This window comes from Balaenoptera borealis (genome assembly GCF_965194805.1).
Source record: "Balaenoptera borealis genome assembly, chromosome: 10".
Classification (NCBI taxonomy): domain Eukaryota; kingdom Metazoa; phylum Chordata; class Mammalia; order Artiodactyla; family Balaenopteridae; genus Balaenoptera; species Balaenoptera borealis.
This window is the reverse complement of record NC_138874.1, coordinates 86,723,435-86,749,005: the sequence shown is the minus strand read 5'-3', so window position 1 is coordinate 86,749,005 and position 25,571 is coordinate 86,723,435. Positions and strand designations below refer to the sequence as shown.

At 37.0% G+C, this 25,571-nt stretch overlaps 1 protein-coding gene across 7 annotated transcripts in view; it reads right to left on the bottom strand.

Moving 5' to 3' along the window:
- ENTPD1 (ectonucleoside triphosphate diphosphohydrolase 1) overlaps positions 1 to 25,571 on the bottom strand; it is a 153,395-nt gene that overhangs the window by 7,751 nt on the left and 120,073 nt on the right. For 6 of the 7 annotated variants that reach the window (XM_082406534.1, XM_082406536.1, XM_082406532.1 and 3 more), the window contains one exon: positions 1 to 25,571. This exon is cut by the window's left edge and continues 7,751 nt beyond it. In XM_082406534.1, coding sequence (XP_082262660.1) covers positions 25,365 to 25,571 — 207 coding nt within the window. In that variant the 3' untranslated portion in view covers positions 1 to 25,364. The other variant, XR_014248806.1, reaches the window with a different exon arrangement.

Sequence of the window (25,571 nt, the reverse complement as noted above, 5' to 3'; positions counted from 1 at the left end):
GTTCATTCTTTATATTGTCAAATAACATACAAGGGAATCCCCATAAGGTTATTATGTTACAAATTGTGTATAAAACATGTTATTTTATTGTACTATTTTCATTTTTTCATATTGTTTAATGTTTCATTACATTTTATAGATACACTCATCGGTGTTTGTTGTACTAATGGAATTAACAGAACAGGATACCTTATATGTAGGTATGAATGATATTGGTGCTATATTTTCAAGTCTGTCTTCTTGAGAAGAAAATTTTAAAATTCACCCTTACCTACTCTGTAAAATTGAAATGGTATTTTTATTCAGGTACCTTACTGAAGGCTGGGATCCAAATACAGCAATTCAAGGTATTTTTATAAATTTCAGCTAAAAGCAGGGACCAATGTTATGAAAATGTCTAGTGTCATGTAAATGAATATGGATGAAAATGTGGATAATAACGCTTTTTTTCCTTTTTATTCTGTTATTTGCTTTGCTGTTAGCACCTTTTCAACTTAATACATTTTAACTAGATTTTTATTTAATATAGCCATTTACTCAAAAAAAAAAAACCCAAAATAGGAACCTTAAAAATTAAGGTAGTAGTGTATTTATATTAAATATTTCTCCGTAGATTTTTAGAATCTCATCACTGCTACCATAATAAATCATTTTTTTTACATAATCTGTTAGTTGGTTAGAGAAATCAAGGATCTTTTCACATAATTTATCTCATTAATCTTGTTTGATCAACACTAATCCTTCATTGATTGTTTTTAGCTTCTGGTGAGGCCCATGGTCATTGAATGTATGGATGTGTATACTTAAAGGATCTCAAAACTCGACCCATGAGAAGGCAAATTTTAAACCCCATTGTGAGTTGTTCAAGGATCTTATTCCTTTAGTAAAGTTCCTTTTTTTTTAATAAATTTATTTATTTATTTTTGGCTGCGTTGGGTCTTCATTGCTGCGTGCAGGCTTTTTCTAGTTGCAGCGAGTAGGGGCTACTCTTCGTTGTGGTGCGTGGGCTTCTCATCGTGGTGGCTTCTCTTGTTGCAGAGCATGGGCTCTAGGCACGTGGGCTTCAGTAGTTGTGGCGCATGGGCTTAGTTGCTCTGCGGCATGTGGGATCTTCCCGGACCAGGGCTTGAACACGTGTCCCCTGCCTTGGCAGGCAGATTCTTAACCACTGCGCCACCAGGGAAGTCCCAAGTTTCTCTTTTATCCTTTGCAGTTTTCTTAAATTAAAATCTTCATTACAACTCTCATTGTTAAATATGGAAAGCAAAAGAAAACTAATTTGTTTATTATTAGAACACAGAGTTAGGCCATAACTAATTTTTGTGCTTAGTATATCCAGAAGTTTTAGAAAATTTAGAATTCTAAAGTTAGAATTTAGAAACTATCCTAAAGAATATTAATCATAGTTACAAATCTCAAATTCTTATCTGTCAAAAAATTCAGACTTTGTTATCTCCTAAATTTGGCACCATAGGGCATGGAAGAAATTATTTTGAACTGGAAAAGCTTTAAGTATATAGGTATTATCAGTCAGTCATCTTTACCATAGGAGGAGCCTTGGAATGCCTCTTCTAGAATGATAATTTCTGAACTTGGCAATATAGCAGAATCAGCTGGAGAATGTTTTAAAAAGACAGATTCCTGGGACCTACCATATGAGATGCTGATTTAACAGACTTAATATGATGGGGAGGGGTGTCAGGAACTTCATTTTTCAAAGCTGCTGAGGATTGGGAACCAACGTGCTAGACCATATAAATTGACAAACTCGAACTCCTGGACTGCCAATTGAGTAAACTGAAAAATGTACCCCTAAGTAAGTGAATGATTTGACTTCCTTGATGGAGCTATTGATCATAATCTATTGTAATATTTTGAGATTGCCTTTTAGGACTAGCAGCATAGTAGGTATTAAGCCATTTATTTTATTTTTATTTATTATTTTTAAAAATAAATTTATTTACTTATTTATTTATTTTTGGCTGCTTTGGGTCTATGTTGCTGCGTGTGGGCTTTTCTCTAGTTGCGGTGAATGGGAGCTACTCTTCGTTGTGGTGCGCGGGCTTCTCATTGCGGTGGCTTCTCATTGCGGAGCATGGGCTCTAGGCACGTGGGCTTCAGTAGTTGTGGCACACAGGCTCAGTAGTTATGGCTCACGGGCAGAGCACAGGCTCAATAGTTGTGGCACACGGGCTTAGTTGCTCCGCAGCATGTGGGATCTTCCCGGACCAGGGCCCAAACCTGTGTCCCCTGCATTGGCAGGCGGATTCTTAACCACTGAGCCACCAGGGAAGTCCCAAGCCATTTATTTTAGAAGCAAATAGGTAAAAGATGCTTCTTGAGGTCTGTATTGTTTCATGATACTATGTATCATCAGAGAGGAGCATATTTTTCTTTGGCAGGAAAGCCTGTGCCCACTTTATTTAAAAACTGCATCAAGCAAGTTACTTGGACATACGTTTTAAAATATGGGCCAGGATACAACTTGTTTATTCACTTTGAGATTGAAATTCAATAATTCAACAAATATTTATTGAATGTAATATTCTAGGCACCGTTCTGGGTGTTGCTGATACAACAGTGAACAGAATAGACTAACACCCCTTCCTTTACAGAGCTTACATTCTAGTGGGAGACAAACAATAAACAACTTAAATAAGTACAATATATAGCTTGTGAAATGGTGATAAGTGCTGTGGAAGAAAGTAAATGTGGGAAAAGGAATAGAAAATGTCAGGGTGATGGGGTAAAGGTTTAGAATTAAAGGGATCGTCATGGAAAGCCTCTCTAAGAAGATGACGTATGGTTAAAGACCTGAAGGGAGAGAGGGAGCAAGCCATGTGCATATTAGGTGTCACTTGTGACCGTACCCAGCTTGGACCCTACTGTCAGCCATCTTCAGTGTCCTTAGCAGGACCCTAGATTCATTCATTTCCTTAACTTTCTATTCTGCTATTACAGTAATTCCCAATCTAGGGTAGTTTTCAACAGCTCCTCCTCCTGAGCTGATGAGTATCATAACCAAACTATGTTAGTTTGACTGTAAATTTAAATTATTTAACGCTTCTCTGGTGCTGCTGTTTGTTAAACTGGACAGATGAAAGAAAAATGAGTGAAGAGAAAATGCAAAGGCAAGAAAATGAACAGTTATAGACCACTTGTTAGAGAAATTTGGCAATAAATGGAAAGAGGATAAATATGATAACACCTACAGGAAGCTGTAGGGTCTATTTGCTTATCACTATGACCATATGACAAATGTGAGTGATACTCTGACTCTAATCCTTGCAGAATTTAAGCAGTAATACAATATCTGTGCTATTCCATGCTTTAAAGGTCTTTGCAGAATACCTGCAAATACTGAAACTAAGCAGCATTGCCATCTTATACAAATTACCAATTAACCATGACTTACTTCCTCAGAGCCTTGGCTCTTAAGGTCCTGGGATAATGTAAATTTATCCAGAGACTATTGGCTGGACAAAAACATAGGAGATTTTCTTGTCCTTGCGCATCCTCCACGTCATAGGTGTAAAGTAGTGCCCACGCTGAACCAACTCAAGAGAAAGTTACTTTTGGAAAGACTGTTTATAAGCTCCAAAATTGAAATGAGGACCCAAGTCCCTTTCTACTAGTTCTGTTCCTCTACTTGACCCAGCACTGTAACTGTTCACATCCGTATAGGGGGAAAGGCATTGGGCGTAGAGAGATTTTATTGGAGAAAATTTATGGCCACCTTTACCCTTTTCCTGAAAGTTCTTTGATCTGACCATGCTTTAGAAAACTCTTGAAATTCATATGTCAAATAGGGAAAGCAGACATTATTCACTTATATTCTTGCTTTCAGAGACTTTAACTAAATTCAGAGTCTAAAGAAAAAATTTCTTATGAAAAAACTTTAAAGGGGAAAGTGTAGATTTTTTTATTATTTTAAGCTATTCTTTGAACTCTAGCAGTGAATGGAGATGAAAGCAAAGTATGAAAGTGTCCTGCTTCCCTTTAAGCTAATTGCTAATTCTTTTAAAATATATTCTCGTTATGATTTGATTTATCACTCATAAAAAAAGGTATTTCTACTTCAACTTCTACATTTTAACTATCCAAGAGTTCAGCTAGCCCACAGGAGCCCTACCTATTACCTCCCAAAGGATTGTGTTTATTGAGAGTTTTAGATTTGAAGAAAGTAAAAGCTTTCTTCCAAAGCTTTAGTATAGATTTTTATAGCCAGCCAGGTTACAGCTAAATACCTCCCTGTTATGGGTCTTAGTGTTCACTTGATGTTCTTCTCATTAGGTTCCCAAACTCCTAATCATGTCCACTTCTTCAGGTTAAGCTTTGAATACTCCAGAAACTCTTCACATAGGGCACCATAACTATGGGCTAGCATTTTTCTTGCCTTTTCCATTTGAGTCTTTCAGTGTGAACCTAGTTTGGCCCTAAAGACAGGATATTCTATACAGGGTTAGCAAACTGTTTCTTAAAGGGCCGGATAGTAAATATTTTAGGCTTGCAGGCCATATAGCCTCTGTCACAACTACTGAAGTCTGCTATTGTAGCCTGAAAGCAGCCATAGACAACATAAACAAATGGGCAAGGCCGTGTTCGAGTAAAACTTCATTTACAAAAACATATCGCTGAGTTTCCCACCCCCTGTTCTATACAGTTCCCATCTGCTATGGGTTAATTTTATTTCCTTCCTCAGGGCTAAGACAAAACGAATTTGCACTTTGTCTTATCATAACTTGAAGAATATGCTGTACCATCACTTTTCCCATTTCACTATCCTAGTACCTATTTAAGCCTTCTAGATGTCTTAAACACCTGGTTCACATCTTTTTTTGAGGTGAGATTCCTATAAGATAAAATTAACCATTTTAAAGTGAACAATTGAGTGGCATTCAGTGCACTCACAAAGTTGTACGACCACCACCTCTATCAAGTGAAGAAACATTTCATCACTCCACATCCACTAACCATCTGCTCCCCATGACCCGTTTCCTCAATCCCTGGCGACTATCAATCTGTGTTCTGTCTCTATGGATTTACCTATTCTTGATAATTCATATAAATGGCATCATACAATATATGATCTTTTGTGTCTGGCTTCTCTGACTTAGCATAATGCTTTCAAGGTTCATCCACATATAGCATAAATTAGTACTTCATTTCTTTTTATGGCTGAATAATGTTCTATTGTATGTATATACCACAGTTTGTTTATCTATTCATCTGTCTATGGACATTTGGGTTGTTTCCACCTTTTTGCTACTGTGAATAGTGGTGCTGTGAACATGCATGTATATGTATTTGTTTGAGTACTTGTTTTCAACTTTTTTGATTAATGGATATGAGAGAACAGTGATTTGCAAATATCGCTGTTTGGGGATTACTTAAGGGCTTGTTAAATGTAGACTTCCTTGTCTCATGTTACACCTGGGGAATCAGAATCTCTGAAGAGGGACCCAGGAATTTTTATGTTTTTTATGCACTCAAAGTGATTCTGCTGCCAATAGGCCACATTTGGGAATTGCTATAATAACAAGTTTAGGATTCAGAATTGAAATTGATAGGCCAAAATGTTGAGCTAAAACCAATAAGATGGAATTTACTGAGAAAATAATACAGTCCTAAAACTGTTGATTTTTTAAAGATTGCACTGACAAGATGTGGAGGCCTGTTCTAGTCATTCATATGAAAAACAGCAGGGCAGGGAATTTTACTTGATGTAGTATGATGCAGCTGATTAAAAAGCGAATATACTTTAAAGGTTGACATTTAAAGTTTCATATTGGGATCATAGGAAATAGTAGGCTTACTATATACTTCTGCCACATTTCAAGTACTGAGTTCAACTCTATATATCACATTTTCAATCACTGAAAAACCAAGTTGGGTAATAACCGAGTCTCATCTCTTCTGTATATAGCATTATCCAAAGGAATTGAAATCAGGATCTCAGAGAGATACCTGCACTTCTATTTTCACTACAGCATATTCCCAACAGTCCAGATATGGAAACAACCTAACTGTCCATCAACAGATTAATGGATAAAGAAGATGTGATACATACATACAATAGAATATTATTCAGTCTTAAAAAACAAAAAAGAATCTAACATTTGTGACAGCGTGGGTGGATGTGAAGGACATTGTGGTAAGTGAAATAAAACAAACACAGAAAGACAAATACTATATGATCTCATGTATATGTGCAATCTAAAATAGTCAAACTCATAAAAGCAGAAAGTAGAATGGTGGTTACCAGGGGCTGGGAGGGGGAAGATTGGGGGAAGTAGGGTGTTTTCAGTCAAGGGATACACAAGTTTCATTTATGCCAGATGAATAAATTCTGGAGATTTAATATATAGCATGGTGACTATAGGTAACAATACTGTACTGTATACTTGAAATTTGCTAAGAGGGTAAATCCCAAGTGTTCCGACGAGACACACACACACACACACACACAAGCTAACTAGTTGAGATGATTGATATGTTAATTAACATAATTGTAGTGATTATCTCACAATGTATACATCAAATCATCAAGTTGTATACCTCAAGTATACAAGATTAAAAAAAAATGTTTAAGTGTTTGTTGGATTCAACTATCTTGTACAAACTACCATTCCATTCTCTTGATCCATTATCAAGTTTTAAAAAACACCTTCTCGGTAACAACCCAAGTGCCCATCAACAGACGACTGGATTAAGAAGATGTGGTACATATATATACAATGGATTATTACTCAGCCATAAAAAGAATGAAATACTGCCATTTGCAGCAACGTAGATGGACCTAGAGAATATCATGTTTAGTGAAATAAGTCAGACAGAGAAAGACAAATACTCCATGATATTACTTATATGTGGCATCTAAAAAATAATACAAATGAATGTATGTGCAAAACAGAAACAGACTCACAGATACAGAAAACAAACTTGTGGTTACCAAGAGGAGAGGAACAGAGGAAAGGACAAATTAGGGGTATGAGATTAATGGATACAAACTATAAAATAGATAAGCAACAAGGATATGCTGTATAGCACAGGGAATTATACCTATTATCTTGTAATAACCTATAACGGAGTATAACCTGCAAAAATACTGAATCACTATGCTGTACACCTGAAACTAACACACTATTGTCAATCAACTATACTTCAATGAAAAAAACACACCTTGTCTGTGATCACTGCCTCCATTTCTTTACCTTCCTATTCTCTTCTTAAATATACAGTAGTCTCCCCTTACCTGCAGTTTCACTTTACGTGATTTCAGTTACCTCTGGTCAACCGCAGTTTGAAAATATTAAATGGAAAGTTCCAGAAATAAACAATTCATAAGTTTTAATTTGCGTCCTGCCATTCTGAGTAGTGTGATGAAATCACGTTCCTCTCCATCCTGTGCAGGACGTGAATCATCCCTTTATCCAGCACATCCCACCTGTTAGTCACTTTGTAGCTGTCTCGGTTATCAGTTCAACTGTTGTGGTATTACAGTACTTGCATTCAAATAACGCTTATTTTACTTAATAATGGCCCCAAAGCACAAGAGTAGTGATGCTGGCAAATCGAATATGCCAAGAGAAGCTATAAAGTGCTTCCTTTATGTGAAAAAGTGAAAGTGTTGGTCTTAATAAGGAAAGGGAAAAATCATATGCTGCGGTTGCTAAGATCTACAGTGAAAATGAATCTTCTATCCCTGAAATTGTGAAGAAAGCTAAAGAAATGTGTGCTTGTTTTGCTGTCACACCTCAAATTGTAAAAGTTAATGGCCACAGTGGGTGATAAGTGCTTAGCCAAGATGGAAAAGACATTACATTTGTGGGTGGATGACATGAACAGAAAACGTGTTCTGACTGACGGTAACATGTACCAGGAAGCATGGAGCCTGTACAAAGACTTCAGCAAGAGAATGCATTAAACGAGTGACACCAAGCCATTTACTGCAAGTAAGGGATGGTTACACAGATTCAGGAATAGTTTTGGACTGAAAAATATAACAATTACTGGAGAGGCTGTGTCTGCTAGTGAAGAAGCGCTGGTAAATTTCCGGCAGAGCTGAAGTTGAGACCAACCACATTCACATAACTTTTATTACAGTATATGGTTGTAATTGTTCTATTTTATTATTGGTTATTGTCAATCTCTTACTGTGCCTAATTTATAAATTAAATTATATATATATATGACATAGGAAAAAACATAGCATATATAGGGTTCGGTACTATCTGCAGTTTCAGGCGTCCACTGGGGTCTTGGAATGTGTTCCCCACAAATAAGCAGGGACTACTGTGTCTACTTTGCTTTGACCGTTGAAAGAGATCACCAGAGATCACCAACAATCCAGTCAAATCCTGCAGCTTTTCTTGTGGCATCTGGGATCATTAACCACTCTCTATGTATACTTTAATTTTTTAATTTTGGACACAGTTTTATTCGTTTGTCTCAATTTTCTGGTAGTTCTCTCTTCCTTCTCACTGCAGATGTTTGATAAGACTCTGTCTTTGGCTTTCTGCTTTTATTCCTATACTTCATTTTTTTAAAATCACATTTTCTTTTCAAATCATAAGTATTTGGTAAAGTTTATATAGTAGCTCATAAAAAGAATGACTGTTTTATATTTGTTTTTAGAGACCACATCTGTTTTATTCTATAATGCACTAAAGCATTAATAGTCTTTTAGTGTTTAATAGGCTAAATAAAATTAAACCAGAAACTGAATTTTGCCTGAGAGTTAGAAATTTCCTTCCCAGTATTTATTCAGGTATTCTGCAAGGAAACCTAACTGGTTAACTCATTTCTTATTTCTTATAAGAACTGCTTAATTAAATCTCTCTCTGGTATCTCTCTTCCCTTTGAGACCTTTTGCTTGTGCTTTTTATAGTACTTACCTGAGGAAATGTTCTTCCCAACAGGTGGCATATGTACCAGAAAAATCAACACTAGCAACCTTTACTAGAATTTAGAAAAGTCACTTTTTGAACTCATATTAACATTAATGTTCTATTAAGGTAGTGATTGCTATTTATAAACACTAAGATATAATTCTTCCCATCTTCTTCTCTGGCCTTTATCCCTGAGAAAACTGCCTTGATAATATGAACAGATGTCAGTTTTCTACTTTTTGAAATAAACAACAGGGAATTCCCTGGCGGTCCAGTGGTTAGGACTCCGCCCTTCCCCTGTGGGGGGCCCAGGTTCAATCCCTGGTCAGGGAACTAAGATCCCGCAAGCCGCGTGGTGTGGCCAAAAAGAAAAAAAAAAGAAACTAAGCAACATTGGAACAATACAAAAATCTTAAGTGTCTTTTAGCATATTTTCAGTAGGCATTCCTAAAGAATACCTTCCATTTAATTTTATCTTCTCTAATAAAGATACAGTATTCATTCAACATCTCTTATATGCTGCTTAGCAATTCTGTTAAGCACCTCCATATGCCAGACATAGTACTAAACATGGCTACAGAGGTTGGGAAGAGCCCTTGCCCTCAAGGAGACAGGTAAGTAAACCAGCAAATATAATAGAGTAAGTGCTATGATACAGGACAAACTATCCATTCCTTTCCATTCTACAAGTATTTATGGAGTACCTACTGTCCTGGAACTCTGCTTGGCTCTGAGAAATCAGTATTGGGCAAGACGGACCAGGTCCCTTCCCTCATGAAGCTTGGCTTTGTGTGGACTTGCAAGGCCTTACATGAAGGGATTTTGCACTGCTGTTCCCATTACCTGGAATGTTCTGTCTTTGCATGGCTGACTTCTCAGTTTAAATGTCACTACCTTAGAGTCAACTTTCCCTGACTGTCTTATTTAATATTGTCCTTCTCCCCCAGTCACTGCCTATTGCATTATCTTGGATTTCCTACAAAGCAATGATTACTTTCAGAAATGATATTTTTTATTTACTTGTTTATAGTCTGTCTCTCTTTTGAGAACAGGGACTTAGCCTCGTTTGGTCATTACTATATCTCTAAGTGAACAGTTCTTGGCACATTTGGGGCACCTAATAAATATTTGCTGAATGGACAAATCAATGAATAGATGGATAGTGCTGGAGAAAGATATTCAACAAATAAGGTAATTTCAGACAGTGAAGGAGTGGGTACTCAGAGAAGGTATATGGAAGGGTGGAGGTAGGGAAGTCTGATGTCCAGTACTTTAGAACCCCTGACCTTATTCCCACTCCACCTTTATCTCTTCTGTTACCCTTTCTTCATAGTGCCTATTCCTTAAGCCCTTAATTTTGATGATCTCTTGGCCACAGAAAATAATGTTTATATCTTAACAGTTGAAAATCCTCTCTAAAATTTTGCTTGGCTGATGACCTTTACTTCATGGTTTTTAAGCTTTATTCTTTCCACTAAGGCAAAATGGCAAAATATCTGTAGATTTTTCCAAGATGCAAATGATGAGCCCATTTGCTTTTTTTTTTTTTCTTACTTTGTGGTCAGCTTCCATGTCTAAAAGCCTATGACCCTGTTTCTGATTGAATTTTAAAAATTTTAATTGATACTTTCCTCTAGTAATCTTGGAATGGATATCTGGGATTCTGACGAAGCAGCAAATCTCCCTTCCAATTCTATGGAAGAATCCATGGATTAGCCCTCAAATGAAGACTTTCCTGGGTAAAAGAGACATGATTCCTGCGCATTGCAACTACTGAGCCCATGCGCCGCAACTACTGAAGCCCGCATGCTCTAGGGCCCGCGTGCCGCAACTACTGAGCCCACATGCTGCAACTACTGAGACTCACACGCCTAGAGCCCATGCTCCACAACAAGAGAAGCCACCGCAATGAGAAGCCCACGTGCCGCAACAAAGAGTAGCCCCCGCTCGTCGCAACTAGAGAAAGCCCATGTGCAGCAATGAAGACCCAACGCAGCCAAAAAATTAAAAAAAGACATGATTTTATATTAATATTTTAAGAAAGTTATGAAACATATTCTTTGATAATGGTAAATAGAGGAAAAAACCCATGGGACTGAGAATCAGGAAATGTGCATTCAAACCTTATCTCTGCCACTTAGAAACTGTACATAATCTAGAGCAAGTGACATAACCTTTTCAGGCCACCGTTGTTTAATTTGTAACATAAAGCAACTGGACCAGATCAGTTCGCTTTTCTTAAGATGTATCATAAGGATATAGGAAAACTAGTTATTTCATGAGATATTATTAGTTTTACAGGAATAAAAAGTGTTTAAGTCAAATAAGTTTTGGAAACGCAAACTGCTATCACCATGAACATTAGCTTATGAAAAACCCTTAGAATTCCTGAAGTAAAGAGTTTATTAGGGACTTCCCTGGTGGCGCAGTGGTTAAGAATCTGCCTGCCAATGCAGGGGACACAGGTTTGATCCCAGGTCCGGGAAGATCTCACATGCCGCAGAACAACTAAGCCTGTGGGCCACAACTACTGAGCCTGCGCTCTAGAGCCTGCAAGCCACAACTACTCAGCCCGTGCACCCTAGAGCCCATGCGCCTCAACTACTGAGCCCATGTGCTGCAACTACTGAAGCCCACGTGCCTAGAGCCCGTGCTCCGCAACAAGAGAAGCCACTGCAATGAGAAGCCCACGCACCACAACGAAGAGCAGCCCCCACTCGCTGCAACTAGAGAAAGTCCGCATGCAGCAACGAAGACCCAACGCAGCCAAAAGAGAAAAAAAAAAGAATTTATTAAATTTTTATATGTGTAATCTAAAATATGTCACAAATGAACTTATTTACGAAAAAGAAACAGCCTCACAGACATAGAGAACAGACTTGTGGTTGCCAAGGGGGAGCGGGGTCGGGGAGGGATGGATTGGGAGTTTGGGATTAGCAGATGCAAACTATTATATGTAGAATGGATAAACAACAAGGTTCTACTGTAAAGTACAGGTAACTATATTCAGTTTTGTGTAATAAACCATAATGGGAAAGAGTATGAAAAAGAATATATGTATGTATGCATGTATGTATAACTGAATCACTTTGCTATACAGCAGAAAGTAACACATTGTAAATCAATGGTACTTCAATAAATTAAATTTTAAAAATTTTATTAAATTTTATTTAACCCCACATTTCCCCAACTTACTTGAGCACAGAACTCTTTGTTTTCCCCACAGAACAAGCATTAACAAGACATGGGATACTAATGTTCTCCAAACTATCTGGCAAATATTGAACTAGGTAATTGCTATGATCCCTTCAAAATCTAAAATGCTATGATTTAAAGTAATAATTTGTATTTATTCTACCAATATATCTGCAACTGAATTAAGGCTATCTGTCAAACGGTACTAGAAATCCTTCTATGTATATATATCTTTATAAACTGATGAAGACAATTTTAAAACTATCTTGAAACCTTGTTTTTCTATCTTTACTAAAAAATGTTTCTGCACTCTTCTCTATTGGCATTTTTCTCATAACTTAATTTCAGAATACACAATAGTATTTTAAAACATGAGGAATATTTGATATTTGTATTTTGTTTTGTTTTTTAAACTAAAATATTATGTAATTATTTCCAACGAATTGAAATTATCTACTGTGAACTGATTTAATACAAGTTAGAACAGACATTAATAGGCTGTTTTTCAATTTTGTTTTTCTTTCAGCCTCAGTTCTCACCTCAAAACATGAAACATTTTGCCACCTTAGCAGTTCTGGAGGAGGAATTCTTGAGCAGTTCCAGGCATTGCGTTAGGCATTAGCTAGCACCACAGGATATGCCTAAAATACATGAGGGGGTGTGCAGAGCTCTTCAGCTTACAGTGGCGTTTCAAATCTGCCTTGACACAGTCTCCTTCCCTCACATAGTCGCTGTGCTCCCATTTTAAGGAAGCATTTGTTTATCTTCATGATTCAAAACAACTATTATGTTCCTTATGAATAAAATCCTTGTGAAAATCTTTCTTAGAAGTTGGTGCCAGAAGCTTTCTTTTTATTGAAGAATAGTTGATTTACAATATTATATTAGTTTCAGGTGTACAACGTAGTGATTCAAAATTTTTATAGATTATACTCCATTTAAAGTTATTATAAAATATTGACTAAATTCCCTGTGCTATCCAATATATCCTCGTAGTTCATTTATTTTATACATAGTAGCTTGTGTTTGTACCTCTTAATCTCTTATCCCTATCTTTCCTCTCCTCCCTTCCCTCTCCCCACTAGTAACCACTAGTTTGTTCTCTATAAGTCTGTTTCTATTTTATTATATTCATTTGTTTGTTGTATTTTTTAGATTCCAAATATAAGTGATATACAGTATTACAGTATTTATCTTTCTCTTTCTGACTTATTTCACACTAAGCATAATACCCTCCATGTCCATCCATATTGTTGCAAATGGCAAAATTTTATCCTTTTTTATGGCTGAGTAATATTCCATTGTATATATACCATACCTTCTTTATCTATTCATCTGCTCATGGACACTTAGGTTGCTTCCATATCTTGGCTGCTATAAATAATACTGAACATCAGGGTGCATGTATCTTTTTTGTGGTGTCTACCATTTTTTTTTGTTGTTTTATAAAAATGGGATCTCCGGGAACTCCCTGGCAGTCCAGTGGTTAGGACTCGGCACTTTCACTTCCGTGGCCTGGGTTCAATCTCTGGTTGGGGAACTAAGATCCCATGAGCCACAGCCCAGTCAAAAATAAAAATTTTAAAAATTTTAAAATAAAAAATAAAAATAGGATCTCAAACAGTACATATTACCCTTCAATGAATACTGTTCCTTAATAGTATATTATAGACATTCCATCAGGTCAATAGATAAAAGACTGAACTCATTCCTGGTAAAAGTTATATAATTGTCCAAAACTATACATTAGTTTATTCCACCATCCTTCTATTGATAATCAAATCTTCTCTAAAAACTTTTGTCACCACAAATATGGGGTGCATATATCTTTTGAAATTTAGTGTTTTTGTTTTCTTTGGATATATACTCAGGAGTGGAATTGCTGGATCATATGGTAGTTCTATTTTTAGTTTTTTGAGGAACTTCTATACTGTTTTCCATAATGGCTGTACCAATTTACATTCTGAACAATGTACTAGGGTTCCCTTTTCTTCACATTCTCACCAACACTTGTTATCTGTGGTCTTTTTGATGATGACCATTCTGACAGGTGTGAGGTGATATCTCATTGTGGTTTTGATTTGCATTTCTCTGTTGATTACTGATGTTGAGCATCTTTTCATGTGCCTGTTGGCCATCTGTATATCTTCTTTGGAAAAATGCCTATTCAGGTGTTCTGCCCATTTTTAAAATCAGGTTGTTTGTTTTTTTGATATTGAGTTGTATGAGCTGTTTATATTTTGGATATTAACCCCTTATCAGTCATATCATTTGCAAATATTTTCTCCCATTCAGTTGGTTGTCTTTTTTTTTTTAGACAATATTAGGGTTTTTTGTTGTTTAGTTTGGGGTTTTTTGGGTTTTTTTTAATGAAACTTTCCTTTTTGTTCTTGTTGCTGGAAAGCAAAGTTCTGACTTGGTGGTCAATGATAATATCTCATCCTGTGTTTTTAATAGTTATCTTTTTGCCATTCTAAATGCTATCTATTCCTCTTTTAAACTCTGTATCAAGTTGGTGTATTTTATGTTTATGTAGTTCCCTATATGTAGTTCTGTAGTTTCCTATGTAATAATGCAGGTCCCTATAAAACTAAAAATGGATTGAACATCTGACCCAGCAGTTGCAGTCTTGAGCATTTATCCTAGAAAAATGAAAACTTGTGTTTACACAAAAAAACTGATATGAATGCTCATAGTGGCTTTATTTATAATAGTCAAAAATTGGAAACAGCCCAAATGTATTTATATTAAATATTTTCTATTATAATCTATTAATAGATCTTAGGAATAATGATATAAAAATCAATATATGTTTTTATTATATCTTCTGACATGAAGTCAGTTCAGTAATCCAGCATGTCACCAGCCATATTTTTAAGATTATTTCCTTAACCCATATCATATAAATTGTGGTAAAAGTGATCTGGTTATGAAACAGTCCTTTAAATGAAAAGATGTTGTGAAGTGGGTTGTTCACCAACTTTCAGGAAAAAAAATATTCTGTTTATTACCAACACACTTTTGTTTGGAAATTTACAAGTTGATAGCTGCAAGAGAGAATTTTGTGCTCATTAGCAGATACAAAGAAGGAAAATTAAAACGTGGCACGTCCCAATTTAGGGGACATCACAACAAAATTGTGTCCTGCTGACTTGAATAACGGGAGATTTTGCTAATAACTTAGCATTTATCCTTCACTTATTGTTAGAATACTAAGGACTTATAGCATATTTTCCCCCACAGGCCTGGGAAAAAGTCATGACTTCTTAATGATCAGCACCCTCAAAGTAATGTATAATCGTTCTCAATGGTGAAAAACTGAAAACATTTCCACTAAGATCAGGAATAAGACAAGGTTGCCCACTCTCACCACTATTATTCAACATAGTTTTGGAAGTTTTAGCCACAGCAATCAGAGAAGAAAAAGAAATAAAGGGAACCCAAATTGGAAAAGAAGAAGTAAAACTGTCACTATTTGCAGATGACATGATACTATACATAGAGAATCCTAAAGATTCTACCAGAAAAGTACTAGAGCTAATCAATGAGTTTCGTAAAGTAGCAGGATACAAAATTAATGCACAGAAATCTCTTGCATCCCTATACACTAATGATGAAAAATCTGAAAGAGAAATTAAGGAAACACTCCCGTTTACCACTGCAACAAAAAGAATAAAATACCTAGGAATAAACCTACCTAAGGAGAAAAAAGACCTGTATGCAGAAAACCAGAATACACTGATGAAAGAAATTAAAGATGATACAAACAGATGGAGAGATATACCATGTTCTTGGATTGGAAGAATCAATATATTGAAAATGACTATACTACCGAAAGCAATCTACAGATTCAATGCAATCCCTATCAAACTACCACTGGCATTTTTCACAGAACTAGAACAAAAAATTTCACAATTTGTATGGAAACACAAAAGACCCCAAATAGCCAAAGCAATCTTGAGAAAGAAAAACGGAACTGGAGGAATCAGGCTCCCTGACTTCAGACTATACTACAAAGCTACAGTAATCAAGACAGTATGGTACTGGCACAAAAACAAATATAGATCAGTGGAACAGGATAGAAAGGCCAGAGATAAACCCACACACATATGGTCACCTTATTTTTGATAAAGGAGGCAAGAATATACAATGGAGAAAAGACAGCCTCTTCAATAAGTGGTGCTTGGAAAACTGGACAGCTACATGCAAAAGAATGAAATTAGAACACTTCCTAACACCATACACAAAAATAAACTCAAAATGGATTAAAGACCTAAATGTAAGGCCAGACACTATCAAACTCTTAGAGGAAAACATAGGCAGAACACTCTATGACATAAATCACAGCAAGATCCTTTTTGACCCACTCCTAGAGAAATGGAAATAAACACAAAAATAAATAAATGGGACCTAATGAAACTTCAAAGCTTTTGCACAGCAAAGGAAACCATAAATAAGACAAGAAGACAACCCTCAGAATGGGAGAAAATATTTACAAATGAAGCAACTGACAAAGGATTAATCTCCAAAATATACAAGCAGTTCATGCAGCTCCATATCTAAAAAACACACAACCCAATCTAAAAGTGGGCAAAAGAAGATGTGGCACATATATACAATGAAACATTACTCATCTATAAGAAGAAACGAAATTGAGTTATTTGTAGTGAGGTGGATGGACCTAGAGTCTGTCACACAGAGCAAAGTAAATCAGAAAGAGAAAAACAAATACCGTATGCTAACACATTTACACGGAATCTGAAAAAAAAAAGGTTCGAAGAACCTAGGGGCAGGACAGGAATAAAGACGCGGACGTAGAGAATGGACTTGAGGACCTGAGGAGGGGGAAGGGTAAGTTGGGATGAAGTCAGAGAGTGGCATGGACATATATACACTACCAAATGTAAAACAGATAGCTAGTGGGAAGCAGCCGCATAGCACAGGGAGATCAGCTCGGTGCTTTGTGACCACCTAGAGGGGTGGGATAGGGAGGGTGGGAGGGAGATGCAAGAGGGAGGAGATATGGGGATATATGCATATGTATAACTAATTCACTTTGTTATAAAGCAGAAACTAACCACTGTAAAGCAATTATACTCCAATAAAGATGTTAAAAAAAATAAAAGTGGGCAGAAGACCTAAATAGATATTTCTCCAAAGAAGATACACAGATTGCCAACAAACACATGAAAGTATGCTCAACATCACTAATCATTAGAGAAATGCAAATCAAAACTGCAATGAGGTATCACCTCACACCAGTCAGAATGGCCATCATCAAAAAATCTACAAACAATAAATGCTGGAGAGGGTGTGGAGAAAAGGGAACCCTCTTGCACTGTTGGTGGGAATGTAAATGGATACAGCCACTATGTAGAACAGTATGGAGGTTCCTTAAAAAACTAAAAATAGAACTATCATATGACCCAGCAATCCCACTACTGGGCATATACCCTGAGAAAACCATAATCCAAAAAGAGACATGCACCACAATGTTCACTGCAGCACTGTTTACAATAGCCAGGACATGGAAGCAACCTAATGTCCATTGACAGATGAATGGATAATGAAGATGTGGCACATATATTCAATGGAATATTAGCCATAAAAAGAAACGAAATTGAGTTATTTGTAGTGAGGTGGACGGACCTATAGTCTGCCAAACAGAGCGAAGTAAGTCTCAAAGAGAAAAACAAATACCGTATGCTAACACATATATATGGAATCTAAAAAAAAAAAAAAAGGTTCTGATGAACCTAGGGGCAGGACAGGAATAAAGACGCAGACGTAGAGAGTGGACTTGAGGACCTGGGGAAGGGGAAGGGGAAGCTGGGACGAAGTGAGAGAGTGGCATGGACATATATACACTACCAAATGTGAAAAGATAGCTAGTGGGAAGCAGCTGCATAGCACAGGGAGATCAGCTAGGTGCTTTGTGGCCAATTAGAGGGGTGGGATAGGGAGGGTGGGAGGGAGACACAAGAGCGAGGGGATATGGGGATATATGTATACATATAGCTGATTCACTTTGTTATACAGCAGAAACTAACACAGCATTGTAAAGCAATTATACTCCAATAAAGATGTTTTTTTAAAAAATGGCTCAAAGGTATTCCGCTTAAGTGGAAAAAACCTAAAGGAAAAAATTAGATCGATTAAAAGAGACCTTGTTTTGAAGGGGAAGAAAAGCCAGATGACAGCAAAGACAGAATTCTTCCTGCCCTCTTCCTTTTAACTTACCCAGCACTGGCAGGCCTAAGTAACACAGCGTATTAGCAATTTGGATAAGAAGGGACTGTAGCAGGGAGAAAAACAGGGTTCTTTATAGAAACTATTGAATATTTACATTAAAAACGTGCTAGACTTATCCCACAAAGGTATATTTCAGTCGAATTAAAAGAGAGGTTTTAGGTTTAAACGTACATGAAAAGCAAAACTTACAATTTAAAATAGGTGATTCATTAGCCTTCTTCAGCTTCTCAGTGTCAAAGGAATATTTTAGAAGAGACTGTCTATAAGTAACGTAATCCATTGATTTGCTGCTACACCAAAATGATTCTGCTATTCTCTTTAACTTCATAATCTAAAAAATAAATAGGCAAGTGTAGCTGTGGTCCTGATTCTTCCTGCAGCTTGAAGAGGGGCTTATAAAATATGTCCCACCTCCTTTCATGCAAGATGCATCCTTCTATTAAGGACCTTAACCCTCTATGTACTTTACCATGTTGCACCATGCAATGATTCTGCCCACCTTCACCATTTGACTGTTGGTAAAAAGTATATTTTACTCTTTTCCACAAAGTTTGAATCCTGTTTTATCTCTGATTATAATTAACACTTGTTTCTGCAAGGTTAGCAAAATGATGACAATTGATGAATTCTGTAATGGGCACATGGATGTGTATTGCATTATTCTACTTTGTGTTTGAAAATTCTCATAATAAAAAGTTAAAAATAACTTGTTTCTGTTTAGACCTCTCTGTCCAGATGATAATCGAAGAATATATCCTTCAAATGGATTTAACTGCAGGAGACGGAGCAGATTCACACCATATTCTTCACAGGGACTTCCATCTTCATGCGTATTCCTAAAAGATGGTTCACTTGACTAATGTAGAGGTAAAAATCCAAGAGGTATGGAATAGCACAAAAAGTCATATTTTTAAGCTACTGATTATAAATATGTATGCCTGTATATTGATGAGCTTTAGAGAGAGCATTATGATTTACCATCAGAAAAAACTTCAGTTGGTATTGAGTAGTTCACTTTACAAACAGCCCACCATTTACCTATCTTTGCCCCTTTCTCATTGTTACTCGGCCAAAAATCATTTCATAATAGAAAATTTAAGTTGTATGTCAAAAGGCAACTTGTGTTATTACAAAATGAGCCATCTACATTTTAAAAAAATATTTAAGAGTATTTATAAATATAAGGAAACTAACAGTGTGGAGTATATATAATTGTTGCTTTTTCAAAATCAGAAATCTAATTTATTGAGGCTGTACTTTTAGTTCCATATGCTAATGAATTGCATTTCTGATTGTAAACTTTGTAAAAAATAATTTCCTTATGATTTATTTTTTTTCATTTTACAAATAATTCTTGTGTGCATATGGCAAGAGATTGTAGCTTCTACCCAGCTGGCTAGACTACAAAATCACAGCATTTTAAAACCCATCAGAACTCTTTCATCCTTGGTAGAGTGACAGCAAAGAAAGAAAGCTATCAGAGACAAAAATAATAAGAAACCAGCAGAAATTTTAAAGAATCTTTAAAAGTTGCATGTAGGCTTGCATTATGGATCCCCTTCCAGATCTTTCTCACAGGGTTCTACCAAGAGCACAGAGGCAGTAACTGAAGGCTAGGGGCAGGGTGAAGAGCTGGGAGAAATCCCTCTGAGGCACACCAGTTCTTCACTTGAGTGCCAGGCAGTGGCTCCCCAAAGGCAGAGGGCAGCACAGACAGAAAACTCCTGAGGCACAGAAAACTGACAAAGGAAGAAACACTTGGGGATTGTTGTGTAGCAGAGGGAGTAAGCTTTGTAAGTGGCAGTTGAGCTGGCCCACTGTGGAACAGGCTGCCAAATGAAGTATGGCAGTCAGGTGGTAGATGGCCACTTATCTGAGAGCCATTAGAAGGAACTCCATGGAATGGTAAAGTAGTCTAGATCTTTGATACCCAAAGTTTGGTCCCCACACAGCTGTAGTGACATCACCTGGCAGCTTGTTAGAAATGTAGAACACCTCAGCCTCACCCCAGACCTACTGAATCATTTTTTATTAATTAAAATTAAGTAATTTTTACCTCAACAAGACCCCTGGGTGAGTCATATACACATTAAATTTTGATAAACATTACCTTTTAAGGTGCATTCTAATCCTTAAAATTCTACTTTCATAATATGTACAATCAATTCCCATGTAGTGAGCTATATTGAAACTAAATGCATGGTCCAGAAGGAAAAGTTCAATGTGGGTAAACAAAGAAGGCTTCATTGAGGAATCAGGAGTTGAGCTGGTCCTTAAAAGCTGGAGGAAGAGGATGGTCATGTCAAGAGATAACATACATCAGGATACTGATGCAGAAATAGTGGTATGGACCAGCCCATCTGGCAATGGACAGAGCGATTAACTAGGACTGTTACCTCAGTTCCTGCTAAAATACCCCTGAGCCCAACTTTTCAAAAAGAGATAGGTCACATATCTTGTCCCCAAGGAGCTTAACCCAAATACCGAATAGAATGGTCTGAATGCTCTAATGGAGGCCCAGGTAAAGGGCTGTGATAGCACAGGGAAGAAGCAGTTTATTCTGACTTAGAGATTTGGAGAAGACTTCACTGAAGAAGGGTCATTTGAGCTGAGCCTTAAACGTAGAGTGGGGCAAAGGTGCTCCAAGTTGAGCAAATAACCTGAACAGCTCTGGGTAAAGAATCAGTCTACCTTGGCTACAGTGTAAGGAACATCAGAGGCTGGAGTGGGATGTAAGCCTGGGAGAGCTTATAGGCATGGATCAAAGGGCCTGAATGTCTGTTGGAGAGTATGACCTTATTTCCTAGGCAATAGAAAGTCACCAACAGTCTTAGTTGGGGAGCAATGTGATTAAGCCCATTTTTTATAAAGATTAATCTGGAAGTAATAGTTTGGAGACAAGATCACTGTTCCTGATATCAGATCTCTACTGGGGTGATAACAACAAGATTGTAAAGGGGAATCAAAATGAAAAATGCTGCAAAGGCAGAATGGGCAGGTCTTGGCCAGGACAGGCCCCTGTCACTTCAACATCAATAAAGTTGATTCTGATCTTGGTTACTTGAGGCAGTGGTGGCATTAATCATGATAAAATGCAGGAGGAGAAGCAGGGTTAGGAGGAAAGGTAGAGTTCAGTTTAAGTCATCCTAAATACATACTGTTCCCTATCTAGCTCACATGACTTTCCTCCCCTCTCTTCTTAGAACTTCATTATAAGAAATGATGTTGTTTCTTAGGTGACTGTATCTCACTTCTCATTGACTAATCCATGTTCTCTGCTATTCATCATGCAAAAGGGATATAAAAATAAAAAGTCAACTCAGATGCTGATGAGAGTGGTGCCATCATTATATCATCAATTTAAATTTAGAAATTAAGTTACTTAAAATAGAGAAATGCAAAAAGTACAACAATGCTTTTACCACATGCACAGTCCTAAATGCCACTTTTGAAAGAGAAGGCTTTTGGAGACATTCCTTTCCCCTTTATTAAAAATCCATTATACCTGTGATAAAACCAATTATGTTCAGCTGTATTAGGTTCTTGTGCAAATAAAAACTTGGGTAGTTAACTATACATTGTCCTAAACATATAAGGAAAATAAATAGATGGTCTCTCAGGAAATCTATCATTTTAGAATGTGAGACTAATTTAGGAGCCGCCAGAGCACCCTGATTAAGGCTGTGAAAAAAAGTTGTAATTGATGATGTCATAGAAGAAATGACATTTTTTAAGAAGAATATTCTTTGGCAAGATAAGTAGATTTGAAGAAAACATACTTTATGTTTTAGTTAATGAGACGCTGTGGTAGATTGAATCATTGTGCCCAATGTTTCACGAATTTTCTGTGTTAGAATTAGTTATTCATGTCCTTTGCCACATGACTCTGCCATTCCTCCCAGTGTTTCTCCAGCTTCCTAATGTTGGGCTTAGTCATATGACTTATTTTGGTTAGTAGAATGTGGATGGAAGTGACAGGGGCCTGTCCTGGCCAAGGCCTGAAGAGGCATCCTGTATTTTCTCTCCCTTTCTTGTGCCCCTACCACTCATCATGGGAACATGGCTCAGGAAGCCACCAGACAAGGAGAGTGGGAGATATATGGAGCAGGCCTGAACCAGACCTACCACCGGAAGTAGATATACTAGCTGACTTGCAGACCCATGAACATGAAAAATCAATGTTTATTGTGGTAAGCCACTGAAATTTTGAGGTTATAAGAAATTTTAAAACATAATAAAACTAGCACAAACTGAAAGAAATACCTGGCTAGTACAGGCTAACTATGAGCAACTGTCATGTTCTAACAAGATAGCAACTATTAGACTCTGAATCAGAGAGGAATGAGACCAATTTCAGTGAAATTCAGCTCATCTTTCAAACTGACAATAAATGAGAATATATTTTAATAGTAACGTTACTATTATGTGGTAAACTTCGCTCTGTGAGCTATTAAGAGACTAATCTTTATTTTAACATTCAATTTACATTTTGACCATAGAATATAAGCATCCAATTATCTTGTATTATCTTTGAATCCAGATTAAATTTCCCAAAGGTCTTTCATCAGGCATCTTGGTCTGAATAATAGGCATCTATGTCTTCACAAAAAAGGCAACAAAACCTGAGGAGTAATGTGAAATTCTTAGCTGGGATGTTAAAAGCTTGTTAAGAATAACGTTAAACTTCATATATAATAAATAATAGCAAGGATGTTATAGCATCTATAGCTGTTTAAAGAAAATTCCCCCCCTCAAGAGAAAGACAAAGTGTTATTGCCTGTGTCTTTTTACCTTTGAATGTACTTTTAGACATGTGCTATTCAATATGGTAGCCACTAGTCACACGTGGCCATTGAGCACTTGAAATGGAGTCCTGATTAGGATGTGCTGTAAGTGTAATATATACAACAGATTTCAAAAACTTAATATTAAAAAACAAAAATCTCATTAATAACATATATTAACTACATGTTGAAATGGGTTCTAGGTACCTTCACCATAAGCATCTTTGCCATTGACATCTCTGCCACAAGCACTTCTGCAACAAACATTTTTGTCGAATAACTAATTGGCTGTAAGGCAAATTCCCTGTGAAAGATAAAATAACTGGTTGACAGTTTTTGGTTTGACAGTTCGGTTTCAACTGGTTGAAATGTGTTAGCATTTCTTCCAGTTGGCGACATTATTGATGGCTTTATCGAGCTGGCATATGACAGTGATTTGTCCCAAAAGTTGGTTTCTTATTTTGAAACACACTACAGTGGAGGAGAAAGAGGCCAAGGTCCTGGAAGGTGCAGAGGTGAACCCACATTTCCCACACAACTTTGGAACATCTATCAATGGACACGTGACAATATGCCAAGAACAAACAACAACCGTGTAGAAGCTTTCAAAACACAACACAAAGCTCAGTTACAAAGATGCCTCTAAGTATTTGGAAACTTACATCGCTCTTTACGAAGGAAGAAATTTTAGCAAAAAAGAAAAAGTACAATGCAGAACGAGAAGACAAATCAATGAGCAAAAAAGAAAAGTGTAAAATGCTATGAATGAAAGACTTGGAAGACAAGTGCTTAGATACAACCCACAAAATAAAATCCGTTATGTGCAAAGTATTGCCATGAATCAACACACACTTTAAAGGTAATCAAATATTTTATATTTCACAATAAGTCTTGAATTTTGTTTTTCGTTTCATTATGTCCTTTTAATTATCCCTCTTTGATTTTCCATTATTTTATCTTTTATGGCAAAATTGCTTTAGAGCCAATTATTTGTAGTGAAAATGTTTGTGGCAAAAATGTCTATGGCAAAGATGCTTAAAGCAAAAGTACCTAGAACTGGCAGCAAAACTTGCAGATGTGGTTCCTGGCACATTTTGTTGTGTAAATACCATGACGGCAAAAAAGGCATGCCACTCTGCACCAATGCAACTCTTTCACTAAATTAAACCCTGGGACAGTAAGATATGGAATGGCTTTAAAACTCAGTGAGCATCTTTGTGGTGCAACTGGTTAGCCTGCTTGGCTAAATGGAAAGGTTGATGGTTCAAGCCTACCACAGGATGGTCTTATCCCCAGCCAATAATTTCTTAGTGATGAAAATATTCTGGAATTAGATATTGGTGACAGTTGCACAACATTGTGAATGTACTAAATGCCACTAAATTGTATATGTCATAATGGTGAATTTTAGGTTATATGCATTTTACTGCAATAAAAACAAAACCCCAATAGATGTGTTGGAGGATGCACTTTCCTGACCTTGTGTTGTAACTGTATTTTTCTTCCTGACATGTATACACCTACCAGATAATATGCCCTGATATTTGAATGCCTATGTATATGTACAGCAGCTTTTTAAATAATCTCTGGTCTGGGTGTCCCACTCTAGCATTTTGGCATCACCCAGGAATATGTGACTTACCCACATCCCTCTTTTGTCTTGGATTAACTACTGGATTAACTGCACATCCCATAAATTCCTTTGTAAGACTCTTTCGCCCTAGCACATATTTGCCTAGACTAGAAAATTCTCCCATGCAAAGGGCAGGCTGGGCATGGGATATGTGTCTGTCTTCTCCAAAGGCACTGAATGGCTTTCTTAATAAATGGGAAACAGGAGAGAGAAAGGGTCTGTAAGACCACAACTGAATCAGTTCCCAAGATTCTTCTTTTAGCCAGGGCAACTTCCCAGCACAGGACTCAGGACTCTCAGTTCTTCTGGATAAAGTCAATATTGTTCTTTTATAAAGCAACTATCATGAAAGGAGGCAGGTCTTCAAGACCTACACAAGCACAGAGTACAAAAGAGAAAGGGGGGAGTTTGGAGAGACTCACAAAAGAGACAATGTCTGCCAGGAAGTTCTTGAGGCAGTGGGTGGTAAATACCTCCCATGGAAAGGCTTCAGCAAAAGCCAAGGAAGCTTCATGCTGGTCAAGACTGGCCTTGTACACCACTGTGGAGGAAAGTGCTCCCTGGGCAAGTTTTCTTCTCACTCCAGCCAGCAGATTTCAGCTGTTCCTGCTATACCATGTCTTTCCAGAAATACGAAGGCTTGTGAAAGATAAATATGCCTATTATGACCGCTATGACCAGGATCAGGGAGAAGAGGACCATGAGGAAGACATATGTGGAGTGGGTGAGAGGTGTGGACAGTGGCTCTTCAGATGGGATCATGTTGGTCAGGTTCAGCATGTAGCCCAAAGTCCACCCGACGCTGGTGCTCCGGAC